The sequence below is a fragment of the Oncorhynchus masou genome, chromosome 22 (genome assembly GCF_036934945.1).
Source record: "Oncorhynchus masou masou isolate Uvic2021 chromosome 22, UVic_Omas_1.1, whole genome shotgun sequence".
In the NCBI taxonomy this organism is placed as follows: Eukaryota; Metazoa; Chordata; class Actinopteri; order Salmoniformes; family Salmonidae; genus Oncorhynchus; species Oncorhynchus masou.
The window spans coordinates 3,032,094-3,054,514 of NC_088233.1; the positions used below are offsets into that span (position 1 = coordinate 3,032,094).

Here is a 22,421-nt window from a genome sequence, read left to right on the forward strand (position 1 = left end):
ATGGCTGTACAGAAACCCAGCCTAAAACCCCAAACAGCAACCATGCAGGTGTAGAATCACGGTGGCTAGGAAAAACTCCCTAGAAAGTTTATTTAGTGCTTTTTCCGGGTAGACGGAAAGTAGAGCATTGCAGTAATCTAACCTAGAAGTAACCAAAGCATGGATACATTTTTCTGCATCATCTTTGGACAGAAAGTTACAGATTTTTGCAATGTTACGTAGGTGGAAAAAAGCTGTCCTTGAAACAGTCTTGATATGTTTGTCAATAGAGAGATCAGGGTCCAGAGTAACGCCGAGGTCCTTCACAGTTTTATTTGAGATGACACAACCATCAAGATTAATTGTCAGATTCAACAGAATATCTCTTTGTTTCTTGGGACCTAGAACAATATCTCTGTTTTGTCCAAGTTTAAAAGTAGAAAGTTTGTAGCCATCCACTTCCTTATGTCTGAAACACAGGCTTCTAGCCAGGGCAATTTTGGGGCTTCACCATGTTTCAATGAAATGTACAGCTGTGTGTCATCAACATACCAGTGAAAGTTAACATTATGTTTTCGAATGACATCCCCAAAAGGTAAAATATATAGTGAAAACAATAGTGGTCCTAAAACGGAACCTTGAGGAACACCGAAATTTACAGTTGATTTGTCAGAGGACAAACCATTCACAGAGACAAACCGATATCCATTAAAAGGTAATTTAAAACCTTCCTGAGTACAGTCTCAGTGCTATGATGGGGTCTAAAACCAGACTGAAGCATTTTGAATACATTGTTTCTCTTCTGGAAGGCAGTCAGTTGCTGGGCAACAGCTTTTTCTAAACATTTTGAGAGGAATGGAAGATTCAATATAGGCCGCTAGTTTTTTATATTTTCTGGGTCAAGGTTTGGCTTTTTCAAGAGAAGCTTTATTACTGCAACTTTTAGTGAGTGTGGATAGAGAGCCGTTTATTATGTTCAACATAGGAGGGCCAAGCACAGGAAGCAGATCTTTCAGTAGTTTAGTTGGATTAGGGTCCAGTATGCAGCTTGACGGTTTAGAAGCCATGATTATTTTCATTATTGTGTCGAGATATACAGTGCCTTGCGAAAGTATTCGGCCCCCTTGAACTTTGCGACCTTTTGCCACATTTCAGGCTTCAAACATAAAGATATAAAACTGTATTTTTTGTGAAGAATCAACACCAAGTGGGACACAATCATGAAGTGGAACGACATGTATTGGATATTTCAAACTTTTTTAACAAATCAAAAACTGAAAAATTGGGCGTGCAAAATTATTCAGCCCCCTTAAGTTAATACTTTGTAGCGCCACCTTTTGCTGCGATTACAGCTGTAATTCGCTTGGGTTATGTCTCTATCAGTTTTGCACATCGAGAGACTGAAATTTTTTCCCATTCCTCCTTGCAAAACAGCTCGAGCTCAGTGAGGTTGGATGGAGAGCATTTGTGAACAGCAGTTCAGTTCTTTCCACAGATTCTCGATTGGATTCAGGTCTGGACTTTGACTTGGCCATTCTAACACCTGGATATGTTTATTTTTGAACCATTCCATTGTAGATTTTGCTTTATGTTTTGGATCATTGTCTTGTTGGAAGACAAATCTCCGTCCCAGTCTCAGGTCTTTTGCAGACTCCATCAGGTTTTCTTCCAGAATGGTCCTGTATTTGGCTCCATCCATCTTCCCATCAATTTTAACCATCTTCCCTGTCCCTGCTGAAGAAAAGCAGGCACAAACCATGATGCTGCCACCACCATGTTTGACAGTGGGTATGGTGTGTTCAGGGTGATGAGCTGTGTTGCTTTTACGCCAAACATAACGCTTTGCATTGTTGCCAAAAAGTTCAATTTTGGTTTCACATGTTTGGTGTGTCTCCCAGGTGGCTTGTGGCAAACTTTAAACAACACTTTTTATGGATATCTTTAAGAAATGGTTTTCTTCTTGCCACTCTTCCATAAAGGCCAGATTTGCGCAATATACGACTGATTGTTGTCCTATGGACAGACTCTCCCACCTCAGCTGTAGATCTCTGCAGTTCATCCAGAGTGATCATGGGCCTCTTGGTTGCATCTCTGATCAGTAATCTCCTTGTATGAGCTGAAAGTTTAGAGGGACGGCCAGGTCTTGGTAGATTTGCAGTGGTCTAATACTCCTTCCATTTCAATATTATCGCTTGCACAGTGCTCCTTGGGATGTTTAAAGCTTGGGAAATCTTTTTGTATCCAAATCCGGCTTTCAACTTCTTCACAACAGTGTCTCGGACCTGCCTGGTGTGTTCCTTGTTCTTCATGATGCTCTCTGCGCTTTTAACGGACCTCTGAGACTATCACAGTGCAGGTGCATTTATACGGAGACTTGATTACACACAGGTGGATTGTATTTATCATCATTAGTCATTTAGGTCAACATTGGATCATTCAGAGATCCTCACTGAACTTCTGGAGAGAGTTTGCTGCACTGAAAGTAAAGGGGCTGAATAATTTTGCACGCCCAATTTTTCAGTTTTTGATTTGTTAAATAAGTTTGAAATATCCAATAAATGTCGTTCCACTTCATGATTGTGTCCCACTTGTTGTTGATTCTTCACAAAAAAATACAGTTTTATATATTTATGTTTGAAGCCTGAAATGTGGCAAAAGGTTGCAAAGTTCAAGGGGGCCAAATACTTTCGCAAGGCACTGTAGTACTAAAACTCTTGAGTGTCTCCCTAGATCCTAGGTCCTGGCAGAGTTGTGCAGACTCAGGACAACTGAGCTTTGGAGGGATACGCAGATTTAAAGAGGAGTCTGTAATTTGCTTTCTAATGATCATGATCTTTTGCTCAAAGAAGTTCATGAATTTAGTGAAAACCATCCTCACAGCCAGTATCAAAAACACATTTCGGATTGTTCTTATTTTCCTCAATTAAGTAAGAAAAATAGGATGATCGAGCAGTAGTGAGGGCTATTCGATACTGCACGGTACTGTCTTTCCAAGCTAGTCGGAAGACTTCCAGTTTGGTGTGGCGCCATTTCCGTTCCAATTTTCTGGAAGCTTCTTCAGAGCTCGGGTATTTTCTGTATACCAGGGAGCTAGTTTCTTATGACAAATGTTTTTAGGGGTGCAACTGCATCTAGGGTAGTGCGCAAGGTGAAATTGAGTTCCTCAGTTAGGTGGTTAACTGATTTTTGTCCTCTGACGTCCTTGGGTAGGCAGAGGGAGTCTGGAAGGGAGTCTGGAAGGGCGTCTGTGAATTTATAGCACGACTTTTGATGCTCCTTGTTTGGGGTCAGAGCAGATTATTTGTTGTGATTGCAAACATAATAAAATGGTGGTCCGATAGTCCAGGATTATGAGGAAAAACATTAAAGATCCACAACATTTATTCCATGGGACAAAACTATGTCTAGGGTATGACTGTGGCAGTGGACAAAGCCCACTGAGTCGATGATGGCCCTGAAAGCCTTTTAGAGTGGGTCTGTGGACTTTTCAATGTGAATATTAAAGTCACCAAATTTTTTTATACTATCAGCTATGACTACAAGGTCCGATAGGAATTCAGAGAACTCAGTGAGGAACGCTGTATATGGACCCGGAGGCCTGTAAACAGTAGCTCTAAAAAGTGATTGAGTAGTCTGCATAGATTTCATGACTTGAAGCTCAAAAGATGAAAATGTTGTTTTGTTTTTTTGTAAATTGAAATTTGCTATCGTAAATGTTAGCAACACCTCCGTCTTTGCGGCATGCGCAGGGAATATGGTCACTAGTGTAACCAGGAGGTGAGGCCTCATTTAACACAGTAAATTCTTCGGGCTTAAGCCATGTTTCAGTCAGGCCAATCACATCAAGATTATGATCAGTGATCAGTTCATTGACTATAACTGCCTTGGAAGTGAGGGATTGAACATTAAGTAGCCCTATTTTGAGATGTGAGATATCACAATCACTTTCAATAATGGCAGGAATGGAGGAGGTCTTTATCCTAGTGAGATTGCTAAGGCGAACACCGCCATGTTTAGTTTTGCCCAACCTAGGTCGAGGCACAGACACGGTCTCAATGGAGATAGCTGAGCTGACGACACTGACTGTGCTAGTGGCAGACTCCACTAAGCTGGCAGGCTGGCTAACAGCCTGCTGCCTGGCCTGCACCCTATTTCATTGTGGAGCTAGGGGAGTTAGAGCCCTGTCTATGTTCATAGATACGATGAGAGCACCCCTCCAGCTAGGGTGGAGTCCGTCACTCCTCAACAGGCCAGGCTTGGTCCTGTTTGTGGGTGAGTCCCAGAAAGAGGGCCAATTATCTACAAATTCTATCTTTTGGGAGGGGCAGAAAACCGTTTTCAACCAGCAATTGAGTTGTGAGACTCTGCTGTAGAGCTCATCACTCCCCCTAACTGGGAGGAGGCCAGAGACAATTACTCGATGCCGACACATCTTTCTAGCTGATCTCTTTACATCTATCAGTGTATAAGAAGAATTGTTCTGAGTCTGGATCCTCTAAAGGTTTAATTCTACCAGGGAGTTCTCCTTTGCCACTGTGCTTCAGCTTGCTCTTTCAAGTCCAGGCTGGGTTACTGAGGCGTGGTCTATTTGGGATCCAGGCTGGGTTACTGAGACATGGTCTCTTTGGGATCCAGGCTGGGTTACTGAGACATGGTCTCTTTGGGATCCAGGCTGGGTTACTGAGACATGGTCTCTTTGGGATCCAGGCTGGGTTACTGAGACATGGTCTCTTTGGGATCCAGGCTGGGTTACTGAGGCATGGTCTCTTTGGGATCCAGGCTGGGTTACTGAGGCATGGTCTCTTTGGGATCCAGGCTGGGTTACTGAGGCGTGGTCTCTTTGGGATCCAGGCTGGGTTACTGGGTTACTGAGACATGGTCTCTTTGGGATCCAGGCTGGGTTACTGAGGCATGGTCTCTTTGGGATCCAGGCTGGGTTACTGAGGCATGGTCTCTTTGGGATCCAGGCTGGGTTACTGAGGCATGGTCTCTTTGGGATCCAGGCTGGGTTACTGAGGCATGGTCTCTTTGGGATCCAGGCTGGGTTACTGAGGCATGATATCTAATAAACATGTGTGTTGTATTGAGTAAAGGTAAACATGTTTGTAAAAATACAACAGCCAAACCAGTCTCAGTCATGGGGTTGTTTGTACCTGTGACTGATCATAGTTCAGGAAGCAATTTGATGTTGCTGTGTCTGATTTGCAAAGCTGTCCAAAGCATATCCTGTTCAACAAACAATAATCTAGCTGTGTTACACCACGTTGTGTTAAACCTTAAACACAGGTGATGGTCTGTTGTTTGCAGTTAGGTAGTTAGTTATTGTGTTAGTTACTTTTGTAGCCTAATCAGCTTCAGCCATTATTCACTATTACCTTTAATTTGAATGGATTCTCAATGGACTTGCATTATCCTGTTGATCTGAAGGTCATTACCAATCAATCGTTAATGAGTCTGGAATGGAGATTGTGTTCAAGGGCAGGACTGGGACCAGAAATCGGCCCTGGCATTTCTAACACATCAGCCCATTTTCCCCCCCTTGAGAGGCCCTCATTATTAGCCAGATAATAATAATTAGACAGGCCCACTGGGCTTAAAATGGACCATCCCATCCGGCATGTCGGTCAGTACGCCACACACACACATTGTAACCTTCTCCTAATTGAATAATGGCTATTATTTGCATATTTAGTAGCCAACTGTACAATGTACGATAGAAAGAAGTTTAATTGTAGACTACTTTATCAGTAGCCTCTTGATTGTTCAACACTTCCTATTCCAGGAAGTGCTTCAAATCAGCATATTCCGTTTGATCTTATCTGACCCTATATTGACACACTCTTCCTATCTGTGTCAGTCCCTATCTGTTAGCATTGGGAATTGTGTGTGTGTGCATTTTCAGTCGCTAACTGTTAGCATTGGGTAGCCAGCTGAGCTGAGATATTAGCCTTGGCCTCTGATGTGGTCTGGTTAGCCCCCCCCTGGGGGGGGGGACTACAGGAAGTAGATACATCACACGGTTAATCTGGACTCGTGCTCCCTACCAGTTTGCAAATAATCAGCAGCTGATGATGATCTTCCAGAATGTTCATCTCTGGTCTAGATTTGACAATTACATGAAAAAGATTGCTCCCCCCACAATAGTATGACATTGGTTAAAGCATCATATGTAAATCAATTTCATTGAAAATTCACAAATCAACCTGATTGGAGATACACAACACACTCCCTGCCTAACGCCGTGCGGCCTTTACCGAGAAAAACGTACCGGATTTTTAACAGGGTCGTTAGCAATTTTAGTTTTCAGATTATTTTCTGCGGCCTACCTAGCTCAATTTCTACACGGATTAAAACGAGACTACAGTGTCCATAAAGTGACCATTGAATAAACAATTGGCAGATTGTTTGGACTTTCCAGTCCAAACCAGAAGTATCGTTCTAAAGCATCTAAACCATATTAATATGTCTGGATTTGATTAAAGCTTTTATCTGTATTGAAATTCAAGTCTGATGCAGTACAAATCACTTTTTTTTTTGGTGGAGCACTTCCTCTAAGAGAATTTGGTGGTTTTGATAAGGTTTGAATACTAAGCAATCCTACACTTTGATTGAAATTCTATTAGAGCAACTTAGGTCAAAGTAAGTTAAAGCTGTGTGCTGGAAAAGCTTGGTAGAGCATGGGTAGTAGGCATTGTGGTGCTGTAAAACCTTGGTAGAGCATGGGTGGTAGGCATAGTGGTGCTGTAAAACCTTGGTAGAGCATGGGTGGTAGGCATTGTGGTGCTGTAAAACCTTGGTAGAGCATGGGTGGTAGGCATTGTGGTGCTGTAAAACCTTGGTAGAGCATGGGTGGTAGGCATTGTGGTGCTGTAAAACCTTGGTAGAGCATGGGTGGTAGGCATTGTGGTGCTGTAAAACCTTGGTAGAGCATGGGTGGTAGGCATTGTGGTGCTGTAAAACCTTGGTATAGCATGGGTGGTAGGCATTGTGGTGCTGTAAAACCTTGGTATAGCATGGGTGGTAGGCATTGTGGTGCTGTAAAACCTTGGTATAGCATGGGTGGTAGGCATTGTGGTGCTGTAAAACCTTGGTATAGCATGGGTGGTAGGCATTGTGGTGCTGTAAAACCTTGGTATAGCATGGGTGGTAGGCATTGTGGTGCTGTAAAACCTTGGTATAGCATGGGTGGTAGGCATGGGTGGTAGCATGCATTGTGGTGCTGTAAAACCTTGGTATAGCATGGGTGGTAGGCATTGTGGTGCTGTAAAACCTTGGTATAGCATGGGTGGTAGGCATTGTGGTGCTGTAAAACCTTGGTAGAGCATGGGTGGTAGGCATTGTGGTGCTGTAAAACCTTGGTATAGCATGGGTGGTAGGCATTGTGGTGCTGTAAAACCTTGGTATAGCGTGGGTGGTAGGCATTGTGGTGCTGTAAAACCTTGGTATAGCATGGGTGGTAGGCATTGTGGTGCTGTAAAACCTTGGTATAGCGTGGGTGGTATGCATTGTGGTGCTGTAAAACCTTGGTATAGCATGGGTGGTAGGCATTCTTTATCGGCTTCAGACCAATGCCTACTTCTCACTTAAAATTGTTTTTTGTTGTTGTTCTTAATACTGTAGTTATGTTTGAAAAGGCCACAATAAACAAGACATATACTATATGCACTTTGGCACGGCAGGTAGCCTAGTGGTTAGAGTGTTGGGCCAGTAACCAGCAGGTAGCCTAGTGGTTAGAGCGTTGGGCCAGTAACCGAAAGGTTGCTGGATCGAATCCCAGAGCTGTCAAGGTAAAGATCTGTCCCTGAACAAGGCAGATAACCCACTGTTCTCCTTATCTGACTTGCCTAGTTAAATAAAGGTTAAATTAAAAATGTAAATCTCAGATTTGCTTTGAAAGCAGCAGTTGATGAGGGAGGGGAAAATTTATAATAAGCTAGGCTTATTAAATAATTAACTAAATATTAACAAATCATTTCTACATTATTAGTAAATATATTTATATGAATGTTTAAACTAACTAATATAGTTGCTAATAATGTACTAATCTTTTACAACATGTATAATTAATTTGTTAACAGTATTTATTTTCTAATGATGTATGGTTTATAAAGGCTAGTTAATAGAAAGTGTTGAATAAGAATAAGGCAGGAATATAGGGTATTTCCCAAGTTCTCTCTTTCTCTCTCTCTCCATCTCCCTGTCTCTCCCTCCATCCTCTGGGATCAATTACAACATTTGGAACTCATTAAAACTTCTGAACCCACCTCCCCTCCTTCTCCTCCAGCCCCCTCCTCCCATCTACCAAACCCTAACACCCCTCCTCCTTCTCCAGCCCTCTCTTCTCTCTACCAAACCCTAACACCCCTCCTTCTCCTCCAGCCCCCTCCTCTCTCTACCAAACCCTAACCCCCCTCCTTCTCTTCCAGCCCCCTCTTCTCTCTACCAAACCCTAACCCCCCTCCTTCTTCTCCAGCCCCCTCCTCTCTCTACCAAACCCTAACCCCCCTCCTCCTTCTCCAGCCCCCTCCTCTCTCTACCAAACCCTAACACCCCTTCTTCTCCTCCAGCCCTCTCCTCCCATCTACCAAAACCTAACACCCCTCCTTCTCCTCCAGCCCCCTCCTCTCTCTACCAAAAGAAAAATAGATGAAGACAGAAATCCCCCTGGTTTCTTTTCCACAGTTAGACGCCCCCCCGCCACCTCCTATTGCAGTCAGAATGATCTAACTAAGAAGGAATGGTCGTCTGGATGCCAGTCAACTAGAAATACCACATGTTGATCTGTGTGTGTGTGTGTGTGTGTGTGTGTGTGTGTGTGTGTGTGTGTGTGTGTGTGTGTGTGTGAGATCTCTGGAGAGTGCATCAATGCTGTGCAGAATCAGATGGCCCCTGGCCTGTATTAGTCTGACTGTCATGTTAGGGAGCATGCTAGGTCTATGGGCTGTTCATATGGCCTTACTATCAGTCAGACTGTGTCTTTGTTGCTCTCTCTTATGACGTACAGTGTTTTCAGTCACACATGCTTTAGGAACTGTGGGCTACTGTCATCTTATATTTCTTCACCATTATCTGATAGGCAGAACCTTTACCAACACAACATACTTGGACTCTTAATTATCTCCGGTTTAAAGATCCAGTCTCGACGTCAACAGTGAAGAGGTGAATCCGGGATGCTGGCCTTCCAGGCAGAGTTCCTCTGTCCAGTGTCTGTGTTATTTGCCCATGTTAATCTTTTCTTTTTATTGGACAGACTGAGAATATGGCGCTCTCTTTACAACTCTGCCTAGAAGGCCAGCATCCCGGAGTCGCCTCTTCACTGTTGACTTTGAGACTGGTGTTTTGAGGGTACTATTTAACTAGACACTCTAATGTACATGTCCTCTTGCTCAGTTGTGCACCGGGGCCTCTCACTCCTCTTTCTATGGTTAGAGCCAGTTTGCGCTGTTCTGTGAAGGGAGTAGTACACAGATCTTCAGTTTCTTGGCAATTTCTCACATGGAATAGCCTTCATTTCTCAGAACAAAAATAGACTGACGGGTTTCAGAGGAAAATTCTTTGTTTCTGGCCATTTTGAGCCTGTAACCGAACCCACAAATGCTGATGCTCCAGATACTCAACTCGTCTAAAGAAGCACAGTTTTATTGCTTCTTTAAGCAGAACAACAGTTTTCAGCGGTGCTAACATAATTGCAAAAGGGTTTTCTAATGATAAATTAGCCTTTTAAAATGATAAACTTGGATTAGCTAACACAACATGCCATTGGAACACAGGAGTGATGGTTGCTGAGAATGGGCCTCTGTACACCTATGTAGATATTCCATTTTTTTTTAAATCACCCGTTTCCAGCTACAATAGTCATTTACAACATTAACAATGTCTACATTGTATTTCTGATCAATGTCATAAAATGTGCTTTTCTTTCAAAAACAAGGACATTTCTAAGTAAACCCAAACTTTTGAACAGTAGTACCGTTCAATATATATATAATGGGCTCATAATGAAAAAGCATCTCAGAGTATTAACGTATATTTAATGGGTCTCCTTCCCTCTACATCCCTCTCCACCCCAGGTCTGGAGATCACAGCAGAGAGCTTCATGGAACGTTTGGACAATGGCTTCCTGCTGTGCCAGCTGGCTGAGACGCTACAGGAGAAGTTCAAGCAGAACCAGACTCAGAACCATGGAGAACTGCCTCTTGGCAATGGAAAGGTACTGAGAAACCTATGCCCTTTTCACACTATCACGCTGACCCGAATCATAAATCAACTGCCAACACACTGACTCAACTCCAGCCACTTTAATAATGGGAATTGATGGGAAATTATGTAAAATCTATCACTAGCCACTTTAAACAATGCTACCTAATATAATGTTTACATACCCTACATTATTCATCTCATATGTATACGTATATACTGTACTCTATACCATCTACTGCATCCTTATGTAATACATGTATCACTAGCCACTTTAACTATGCCACTTTGTTTACATACTCATCTCATATGTATATACTGTACTCGATACCATCTACTGTATCTTGCCTATGCTGCTCTGTACCATCACTCATTCATATATCTTTATGTACATATTCTTTATCCCCTTACACTTGTGTGTATAAGACAGTAGTTTTGGAATTGTTAGTTAATTACTTGTTGGTTATTACTGCATTGTCGGAACAAGAAGCACAAGCATTTCGCTACACTCGCATTAACATCTGCTAAGCATGTGTATGTGACCAATAAAATGTGATTTGATTTGATTTGGTCTTTGCCTGGTCCCGGAAAATGGCAAAGCTTTGGGGGAACCTACACCGGAGCAGAAAAAACCAAGGCAGGGATCTCTAGTCTGATTGCCTGTGTGTCAAAAAGGGTTTCAAAGTAAAAGTGCTGACATAGGATTATCAGTTTTGCCTTTTGAATCATAATGAATAACATTATATGGACAGGGGAGAACCTGACCCTGGATCAGCAATACTCTGAGATGCTTTTTGATTACGAGTCCTGATCTGTTTGTGCCTTCTAGCCAACTCCTGTGGTTGGTTGGTTGGTTTGTTTGTTTGATATGCCAATGACCATGAAAGTGGCCAGACAGCACTAACAGATCTGGGACCAGGTTAAGAATCATAGTGGTGAAAACAAGACTAATTTAGTTGAGGCTAGATTGTCCCATGCTGTGCTAATCTTAAATAACTTCTGGTATATTTGGGAATTTGTTGTTTTTGTTGTCCTTGAATTGAATGCTGCTATACTACTGCAATAACTCATGAACTAAGCGCCACCTTGGAATACAATCCTTAAAATAAAATACTTTGAATCAGAATATTAAGATTGCAACCAAGCTCATGTAATTTCATTGTGGAAAAACCTCAGAGATCTTCAGATTAAAAATCAGAATATTGCTTTGGATGTGAAGCTTCTAGAATATCCCAGGGTGGTGTTCATGTTTAGCCAATCTATGATTACACAGGACAGTGTTCATGTTTAGCCAATCTGTGATTACACAGGACAGTGTTCATGTTTAGCCAATCTATGATTACACAGGACAGTGTTCATGTTTAGCCAATCTATGATTACACAGGACAGTGTTCATGTTTAGCCAATCTATGATTACACAGGACAGTGTTCATGTTTAGCCAATCTATGATTACACAGGACAGTGTTCTTGTTTAGCCAATCTATGATTACACAGGACAGTGTTCATGTTTAGCCAATCTATGATTACACAGGACAGTGTTCATGTTTAGCCAATCTATGATTACACAGGACAGTGTTCATGTTTAGCCAATCTATGATTACACAGGACAGTGTTCATGTTTAGCCAATCTGTGATTACACAGGACAGTGTTCATGTTTAGCCAATCTATGATTACACAGGACAGTGTTCATATTTAGCCAATCTGAAACCTAGACATAATATTAGTCTGTGGTTAGAGAGATTATTTTACCATTTTTCTTTAAATTATTTTTTTGTTAAACATGTAAAACAGTATCGGTATCCAATCCACTTCATTGACAGCTGAACTGCAATCAGTTCTTATACCAGCTGAACTCCAATCAGTTCTTATACCAGCTGAACTCCAATCAGTTCTTATACCAGCTGAACTCCAATCAGTTCTTATACCAGCTGAACTCCAATCAGTTCTTATACCAGCTGAACTCCAATCAGTTCTTATACCAGCTGAACTCCAATCAGTTCTTATACCAGCTGAACTGCAATCAGTTGTTATGCCAGCTGAACTGCAATCAGTTGTTATGCCAGCTGAACTGCAATCAGTTCTTATGCCAGCTGAACTCCAATCAGTTCTTATACCAGCTGAACTGCAATCAGTTGTTATATCAGCTGAACTGCAATCAGTTCTTATGCCAGCTGAACTCCAATCAGTTCTTATACCAGCTGAACTCCAATCAGTTCTTATACCAGCTGAACTGCAATCAGTTCTTATACCAGCTGAACTCCAATCAGTTCTTATACCAGCTGAACTGCAATCAGTTCTTATGCCAGCTGAACTGCAATCAGTTCTTATGCCAGCTGAACTGCAATCAGTTGTTATACCAGCTGAACTGCAATCAGTTCTTATGCCAGCTGAACTGCAATCAGTTCTTATGCCAGCTGAACTGCAATCAGTTCTTATACCAGCTGAACTGCAATCAGTTGTTATGCCAGCTGAACTGCAATCAGTTGTTATGCCAGCTGAACTGCAATCAGTTCTTATACCAGCTGAACTGCAATCAGTTGTTATATCAGATGAACTGCAATCAGTTCTTATGCCAGCTGAACTCCAATCAGTTCTTATACCAGCTGAACTGCAATCAGTTGTTATATCAGCTGAACTGCAATCAGTTCTTATGCCAGCTGAACTCCAATCAGTTCTTATGCCAGCTGAACTCCAATCAGTTCTTATACCAGCTGAACTCCAATCAGTTCTTATGCCAGCTGAACTCCAATCAGTTCTTATACCAGCTGAACTGCAATCAGTTGTTATGCCAGCTGAACTGCAATCAGTTCTTATGCCAGCTGAACTGCAATCAGTTCTTATGCCAGCTGAACTGCAATCAGTTCTTATGAACCAAGCTGTTAAGCTGCAATCAGTTCTTATACCAGCTGAACTGCAATCAGTTCTTATGCCAGCTGAACTGCAATCAGTTCTTATGCCAGCTGAACTCCAATCAGTTCTTATACCAGCTGAACTGCAATCAGTTCTTATGCCAGCTGAACTCCAATCAGTTCTTATTCCAGCTGAACTGCAATCAGTTGTTATACCAGCTGAACTGCAATCAGTTCTTATACCAGCTGAAAGCCAATCAGTTCTTATGCCAGCTGAACTGCAATCAGTTCTTATGCCAGCTGAACTGCAATCAGTTCTTATACCAGCTGAACTCCAATCAGTTCTTATGCCAGCTGAACTGCAATCAGTTGTTATACCAGCTGAACTGCAATCAGTTCTTATGCCAGCTGAAAGCCAATCAGTTCTTATTCCAGCTGAACTGCAATCAGTTCTTATTCCAGCTGAACTGCAATCAGTTGTTATTCCAGCTGAACTCCAATCAGTTCTTATACCAGCTGAACTGCAATCAGTTGTTATACCAGCTGAACTGCAATCAGTTGTTATGCCAGCTGAACTGCAATCAGTTCTTATGCCAGCTGAACTGCAATCAATTTGTTAATCACTTATAGCTGAACTGAAGCAGTGCCAGCTGAACCTTGTTCTTATGCCAGCTGAACTGATATTTCATGACCCTGAAAGCCCAGTTCTTTTGCTGAATTAATGAGTCTTCGGCAAAATGTCTCTTTTAAAGGTATTTAAGTAAGTCTATTTCTGCAAGGTCTTTGGTATGTCATATCATGGCTGTGTTATAATGAACTGCAATATTGTTATGCCAGCTGTCAATCATTATGGGGCCCCAATTTAAGAGACTAGTAGTCCTGCAGGAACTGATATTTCATGACCCGATAGGCCAGTTTTGTGATTAATGAGTCTTCGGCAAAATGTCTCTTTTAAAGAATAACTATTTCTGCAAGGTCTTTGGAAGTCATATCATGGTGTATATATAGCTTGTTAAACTGTATAGGAAGGTAGTGTATAGCTTGTTAAACTGTATAGGAAGGTAGTGTATAGCTTGTTAAACTGTATAGGAAGGTAGTGTATAGCTTGTTAAACTGTATAGGAAGGTAGTGTATAGCTTGTTAAACTGTATAGGAAGGTAGTGTATAGCTTGTTAAACTGTATAGGAAGGTAGTGTATAGCTTGTTAAACTGTATAGGAAGGTAGTGTATAGCTTGTTAAACTGTATAGGAAGGTAGTGTATAGCTTGTAAAACTGTATAGGAAGGTAGTGTATAGCTTGTTAAACTGTATAGGAAGGTAGTGTATAGCTTGTTAAACTGTATAGGAAGGTAGTGTATAGCTTGTTAAACTGCATAGGAAGGTAGTGTATAGCTTGTTAAACTGTATAGGAAGGTAGTGTATAGCTTGTTAAACTGCATAGGAAGGTAGTGTATAGCTTGTTAAACTGTATAGGAAGGTAGTGTATAGCTTGTTAAACTGTATAGGAAGGTAGTGTATAGCTTGTTAAACTGTATAGGAAGGTAGTGTATAGCTTGTTAAACTGCATAGGAAGGTAGTGTATAGCTTGTTAAACTGTATAGGAAGGTAGTGTATAGCTTGTTAAACTGCATAGGAAGGTAGTGTATAGCTTGTTAAACTGTATAGGAAGGTAGTGTATAGCTTGTTAAACTGCATAGGAAGGTAGTGTATAGCTTGTAAAACTCTGACCATGCTGTTTCATACAAAACTAATGACAGAAACGGGTTAATTTTGTTAAAATCGTTGATGTGAAATACACCAAGCATGAAGTTTACATTGTACATTTTCACTAGTGTTCAAATAGTATTTTAAATAATTTGGAGTCATTTAGGTGGGCTTGAAGAGCTTGCCTGGTGTAATGGAACTAATAGAATCTAGAAATAGAATAAAGGATGGAGCCAATAGAATCTAGAAATAGAATACAGGATGGAACCAATAGAATCTAGAAATAGAATACAGGTTGGAACCAATAGAATCTAGAAATAGAATACAGGTTGGAACCAATAGAATCTAGAAATAGAATACAGGTTGGAACCAATAGAATCTAGAAATAGAATACAGGTTGGAACCAATAGAATCTAGAAATAGAATACAGGTTGCAAAAGTGCAAACCCCGCCCATCTCACTCCAGGCAGACTAAACGATCAAAGTATCTGAATGATTTCAAATAGTATTTGAACAGAGGGCTGAGCCATTGCAGGGCTGGTGGTGGTGGGTCTCCTGATGCTGGTGGTTGTCTATTATAGAGCTGCTGGTTGGTCTCCTGATGCTGGTGGTAGTCTATTATAGAGCTGCTGGTGGTGGGTCTCCTGATGCTGGTGGTAGTCTATTACAGAGCTGCTGGTTGGTCTCCTGATGCTGGTGGTAGTCTATTATAGAGCTGCTGGTGGTGGGTCTCCTGATGCTGGTGGTAGTCTATTACAGAGCTGCTGGTTGGTCTCCTGATGCTGGTGGTAGTCTATTACAGAGCTGCTGGTTGGTCTCCTGATGCTGGTGGTAGTCTATTACAGAGCTGCTGGTTGGTCTCCTGATGCTGGTGGTCTGTTACAGGGTGGTGGTGGGTCCTGATGCTGGTAGGGCTGGTGGTGGGTCTCCTGATGCTGGTGAGAGTCTGTTACAGGGCTGCTGGTTGGTCTCCTGATGCTGGTGGTAGTCTATTACAGGGCTGGTGGTGGGTCTCCTGATGCTGGTGGTAGTCTGTTACAGGGCTGGTGGTGGTGGGTCTCCTGATGCTGGTGAGAGTCTGTTACAGGGCTGGTGGTGGGTCTCCTGATGCTGGTGGTAGTCTGTTACAGGGCTGGTGGTGGTGGGTCTCCTGATGCTGGTGAGAGTCTGTTACAGGGCTGGTGGTGGGTCTCCTGATGCTGGTGGTAGTCTGTTACAGGGCTGGTGGTGGTGGGTCTCCTGATGCTGGTGAGAGTCTGTTACAGGGCTGGTGGTGGGTCTCCTGATGCTGGTGTGAGTAGATCAGCTAGCAGCACAGATGTGTGGAAATACTTGAGGTCAATTGCCATAGGGAGGCCCCTTGTGAATATAGAGCAGTCTATTGATCTAGGAAAGAGAGAGAAAGGGAGGGTGGGAGGGAGGGAGAGACTGAGGGAGAGGGGGAGGGAGAGACAGAGACAGGAACTCTGGAGAAAATGGTTTGGGTTTATTTGGGCTTGTCTGACCTAGAAATTCTGTTCACTCCCCCTAAAAGAAAATAGGGGGGGAAAATATTTGTATCTCTTAGGTCAATAGATCATGTTTGGATAGAGACTGGACTTAAAAGGTAGTCAGTCAGTCAGCCAGATAGCCAGTCAGCCAGATAGCCAGCCAGCCAGTCAGCCAGATAGCCAGCCAGCCAGTCAGCCAGCCAGCTAGCCAGTCAGTCAGTCAGCCAGATAGTCAGCCAGTCAGCCTAGCCAGCCAGCCAGCTAGCCAGTCAGCCAGCCAGTCAGCCAGCCAGCTAGCCAGTCAGCCAGATAGCCAGCCAAGTCAGCCAGATAGCTAGCCAGCCAGTCAGTCAGCCAGTCAGCCTAGCCAGTCAGCCAGATAGCCAGCCAGCCAGCTAGCCAGTCAGCCAGCCAGCCAGCCAGCCAGTCAGTCAGCCAGATAGCCAGCCAAGTCAGCCAGATAGCCAGCCAGATAGCCAGTCAGCCAGATAGTCAGCCAGCTAGCCAGTCAGCCAGATAGTCAGCTAGATAGCCAGCCAGTCAGCCAGATAGTCAGCTAGATAGCCAGCCAGTCAGCCAGACAGCCAGCCAGTCAGCCAGATAGCTAGCCAGTCAGCCAGATAGATAGCCAGTCAGCCAGCTAGCCAGTCAGCCCGTCAGTCAGTTCAGGCTTATTACTTATACCTGAGTTACACAGGATACCTGGGGCCAATTTCTCTCCAAGACTTCAATTCATTATTTCACAGGCTTTTTATTTTATTTCATTTAAACAATCTGACGTTACACAATGTCTCCTGCAATTATTTTTAAATTATTACTTTTAAAAGTCATCTCTGCTCAGACTCAGAACAGTTTTTGGTTTTAAAAGGCCTAGTTATCTCTACTAAAATACAGAGAAGACTTCAAAGCCAAAGCTCCAAACCGCTCCAACCTGCTCCAAACCGCTCCAACCTGCTCCAAACCGCTCCAACCTGCTCCAAACCGCTTCAACCTGCTCCAAACCGCTTCAACCTGCTCCAACCTGCTCCAAACCGCTCCAAACCGCTTCAACCTGCTCCAAACCGCTCCAAACCGCTCCAACCTGCTCCAAACCGCTCCAACCTGCTCCAAACCGCTCCAACCTGCTCCAAACCGCTCCAACCTGCTCCAAACCGCTTCAAACCGCTCCAACCTGCTCCAAACCGCTCCAACCTGCTCCAAACCGCTCCAAACCACTCCAAACCGCTTGGAATAGTTTGGAGCTATAGCTTCAAAGTCCTCTCTGGATATGGAACCAGGTAATAAAACTAGTGGGATATAAAAGCTGTTGATATAGAGGTGTCGATATAGAGCTGTCGATATAAGAGCTGTTGATATAGAACAGGTTCCCATCTCCACCCATACTTAACAGGTTCCCATCTCCATCCATACTTAACAGGTTCCCATCTCCATCCATACTTAACAGGTTCCCATCTCCATCCATACTTAACAGGTTCCCATCTCCATCCATACTTAACAGGTTCCCATCTCCACCCATACTTAACAGGTTCCCATCTCCATCCATACTTAACAGGTTCCCATCTCCATCCATACTTAACAGGTTCCCATCTCCATCCATACTTAACAGGTTCCCATCTCCATCCATACTTAACAGGTTCCCATCTCCATCCATACTTAACAGGTTCCCATCTCCATCTCCAGGTTCCCATCTCCACCCATACTTAACAGGTTCCCATGTCCATCCATACTTAACAGGTTCCCATCTCCACCCATACTTAACAGGTTCCCATCTCCATCCATACTTAACAGGTTCCCATCTCCACATCCATACTTAACAGGTTCCCATCTCCACCCATCCACTTAACAGGTTCCCATCTCCATCCATACTTAACAGGTTCCCATCTCCACCCATACTTAACAGGTTCCCATCTCCATCCATACTTAACAGGTTCCCATCTCCATCCATACTTAACAGGTTCCCATCTCCATCCATACTTAACAGGTTCCCATCTCCACCCATACTTAACAGGTTCCCATGTCCATCTTAACAGGTTCCCATGTCCATCCATACTTAACAGGTTCCCATCTCCATCCATACTTAACAACACTTAACAGGTTCCCATGTCCATCCATACTTAACAGGTTCCCATGTCCATCCATACTTAACAGGTTCCCATCTCCATCCATACTTAACAGGTTCCCATTCCCATCAGGTTCCCATGTCCACCCATACTTAACAGGTTCCCATCTCCACCCATACTTAACAGGTTCCCATCTCCATCCATACTTAACAGGTTCCCATCTCCATCCATACTTAACAGGTTCCCATGTCCATCCATACTTAACAGGTTCCCATCTCCATCCATACTTAACAGGTTCCCATCTCCACCCATACTTAACAGGTTCCCATCTCCATCCATACTTAACAGGTTCCCATGTCCATCCATACTTAACAGGTTCCCATCTCCATCCATACTTAACAGGTTCCCATCTCCATCCATACTTAACAGGTTCCCATGTCCATCCATACTTAACAGGTCCATCCATACTTAACAGGTTCATCTCCATCCATCTCCATCCATACTTAACAGGTTCCCATTCCCATAACAGGTTCCCATCTCCATCCATACTTAACAGGTTCCCATCTCCATCCATAACAGGTTCCCATCTTAACAGGTTCCCATCTCCATCCATACTTAACAGGTTCCCACTCCATCCATACTTAACAGGTTCCCATCTCCAGGTTCCATACTTAACAGGTTTCTCCATCCATACTTAACAGGTTCCCATCTCCATACTTAACAGGTTCCCATCTCCATCCATACTTAACAGGTTCCCATCCATACTTAACAGGTTCCCATCTCCATCCATACTTAACAGGTTCCCATCTCCATCCATACTTAACAGGTTCCCATCTCCACCCATACTTAACAGGTTCCCATCTCCACCCATACTTAACAGGTTCCCATCTCCATCCATACTTAACAGGTTCCCATCTCCATCCATACTTAACAGGTTCCCATCTCCACCCATACTTAACAGGTTCCCATCTCCACCCATACTTAACAGGTTCCCATCTCCATCCATACTTAACAGGTTCCCATCTCCATCCATACTTAACAGGTTCCCATCTCCATCCATACTTAACAGGTTCCCATCTCCACCCATACTTAACAGGTTCCCATCTCCATCCATACTTAACAGGTTTCCCATCTCCATCCATACTTAACAGGTTCCCATCTCCACCCATCCAGGTTCCCATCTCCACCCTTAACAGGTTCCCATCTCCATCCATACTTAACAGGTTCCCATCTCCATCCATTTTAACAGGTTCCCATCTCCACCCATACTTAACAGGTTCCCATCTCCACCCATACTTAACAGGTTCCCATCTCCACCCATACTTAACAGGTTCCCATCTCCACCCATACTTAACAGGTTCCCATCTCCATCCATACTTAACAGGTTCCCATCTCCACCCATACTTAACAGGTTCCCATCTCCACCCATACTTAACAGGTTCCCATCTCCACCCATACTTAACAGGTTCCCATCTCCACCCATACTTAACAGGTTCCCATGTCCATCCATACTTAACAGGTTCCCATCTCCATCCATACTTAACAGGTTCCCATCTCCATACATACTTAACAGGTTCCCATGTCCATCCATACTTAACAGGTTCCCATGTCCATCCATACTTAACAGGTTCCCATCTCCATCCATACTTAACAGGTTCCCATGTCCATCCATACTTAACAGGTTCCCATCTCCACCCATACTTAATATTAACTAGACAGGCGAGGAGGGTTCTGCAGGTAGCTACAGTATCCATAGCAGTATGTAACCAGGCATTCCCTGGACATGACGTTGGTCTATCACAGGACCTTATCCCCATTCTATATCTTTAATGCTGAGTGCCAAGCAGAGACATTAGTTTAGTCTTAGTGACCCGGCCGGAAATTGATCTCCCAACCTTGCCAACTCGGGGAGGACACTCTAACTACAAGACCACTGAGTTGGTAGTGTACAGAGTAGCTCATACTAGTACGGTGGTCCACTAAAACAAAGATGCGGGCATAACCTTCAACCAAAGAACGTGAGCTAAAATGTGGCCATAGCAGAGAGGAGCCAGCTTGGAGAGCCTGGAATGAAAGGAGAAGGGCAAAGAGTCCCTCCCAGAGAGGAGCCAGCTAGGAGAGCCTGGAATGAAAGGAGAAGGGCAAAGAGTCCCTCCCAGAGAGGAGCCAGCTAGGAGAGCCTGGAATGAAAGGAGAAAGGCAGAGAGTCCCTCCCAGAGAGGAGCCAGCTAGGAGAGCCTGGAATGAAAGGAGAAGGGCAAAGAGTCCCTCCCAGAGAGGAGCCAGCTAGGAGAGCCTGGAATGAAAGGAGAAAGGCAGAGAGTCCCTCCTAGAGAGGAGCCAGCTTGGAGAGCCTGGAATGAAAGGAGAAAGGAGAAAGGCAGAGAGTCCCTCCCAGAGCGGAGCCAGCTTGGAGAGCCTGGAATGAAAGAGAGTCCCTCCCAGAGCGGAGCCAGCTTGGAGAGCCTGGAATGAAAGGAGAAAGGCAGAGAGTCCCTCCCAGAGCGGAGCCAGCTAGGAGAGCCTGGAATGAAAGGAGAAAGACAGAGAGTCCCTCCCAGAGAGGAGCCAGCTTGGAGAGCCTGGAATGAAAGGAGAAAGACAGAGAGTCCCTCCCAGAGAGGAGCCAGCTTGGAGAGCCTGGAATGAAAGAAAACACTGCATTTTTTTCCCACCATGACCTCATTGTACCTTTCTTTGTCTGCTTCCCAAATGGCACCATATTCCCTATATAGAGCCAGTCAAAGGTAGTGCACTATACAGGGAATACGGTGCCATTAGGGACGCAGACTTTCTCTCGGCTCGGAGACGCACACATCCTGTATTAAACCATAGCAAGGAGCATAAATCTACCTCATCGTGTGGGGGGCAGACCTTAAACCTGGGTTCAAATATTATTTGAAATTGTTAAAATACTTTACGTATTTGCTTAAGCCTGCCTGGAGTCCCTATTACGGTTTTGGAACTATTTAATTGGTTCCATCGAGCCAGGCAAACTCAATAAAGCACAGATACATAATTTTGAATAGATTTTCAAATAGTATTTGAACCCAGGTTTGGTGGGGGGCTGCTGCCTGTGTGGAGCCTCAAGTGTCATTTGATCCTCAAGTCAGACCATACCAGACCAGACCTGTTGGTGGAGTAGTCTAGCCCTCCTCCCCTCCTCCTCCTCCGCCCCTGCTCCCCCCATTTATCTCTCCCATACCAGACCAGGCCTGGTGCAGTAGTCCAGCCGTCATCTACAATATTGATCTGCGAAAGGAAAAGTTCCTCGAACCAGAGCTGAAACCAGAGCCCCTCAACATATGGAGAACAAATCTGAAAAAGACAGGTGGCATATGTACTAGGGACTATGGGGGTAGATGGTTATAGTGTGTTCTGATGGGAACCCAACTCAATGGGGGTTGGGGGATGGGAAGCTCAGATTCGGTCAGAGACTGAGTGAATTAACAAGGACTGTCTTTTCTCTGAAAGAAACAATGAAGTCTGACCAACTTCTGTTGGGCCTGAAGTTGGCCATGTAGCGACAGTTTGTGGTCACTGTCTGAAAATCCCCCCATCCCCCAACTACTTGTCTTTGGGGATAAATCATTACAGAATATCACTATCACAGCCTTGCTGTTCTGTTGAGAATACAATAGATATTTTATTGTCCATTTGATGAAAAACAGAAACAGCCCTTGTTTCCTTACGCCCTCAGACACACACGTTGAGAGGTACAGGGCCAGTCAGGGTACAGCATCCCTGGATGGAGGGCCGCTGGTCCGCCTCCAGGATATCCGCCGAGACAATTTCTCTGTGACGTTGCTTTGTATTAATAAGTTGCCATTTACAAATAGATGTTTGATGTTTGGGGTCCCATGTGGCTCAGTTGGTAGAGGAGGGTGCTTGTAATGCCAGAGTTGTGGGTTTGATTCCCATTTATTTATTTTTATTTTATGTAACTCAGTTAAGAACAAATTCTTATTTTCAATGACGGCCTAGGGTTAACAGGCAGTGGGTTAACTGCCTGTTCAGGGGCAGAACAACAGATTTGTACCTTGTCAGCTCGGGGGTTTGAACTTGCAACCGTCCGATTACTAGTCCAACATTTATTTAACCAACATTTATTTAACTAGGCAAGTCAGTTAAGAACAAATT

General features: G+C 43.7%; 1 protein-coding gene across 1 annotated transcript in view; it reads left to right on the plus strand.

Moving 5' to 3' along the window:
• The window catches only part of LOC135509769 (growth arrest-specific protein 2), a 73,556-nt gene that overhangs the window by 31,890 nt on the left and 19,245 nt on the right, over window positions 1-22,421 (plus strand). Inside the window, exon 3 of the mRNA XM_064930669.1 lies at window positions 10,050-10,189. Within this exon, the coding sequence (XP_064786741.1) occupies window positions 10,050-10,189 (140 nt within the window). The remainder of the gene's footprint in view (window positions 1-10,049; window positions 10,190-22,421) is intronic.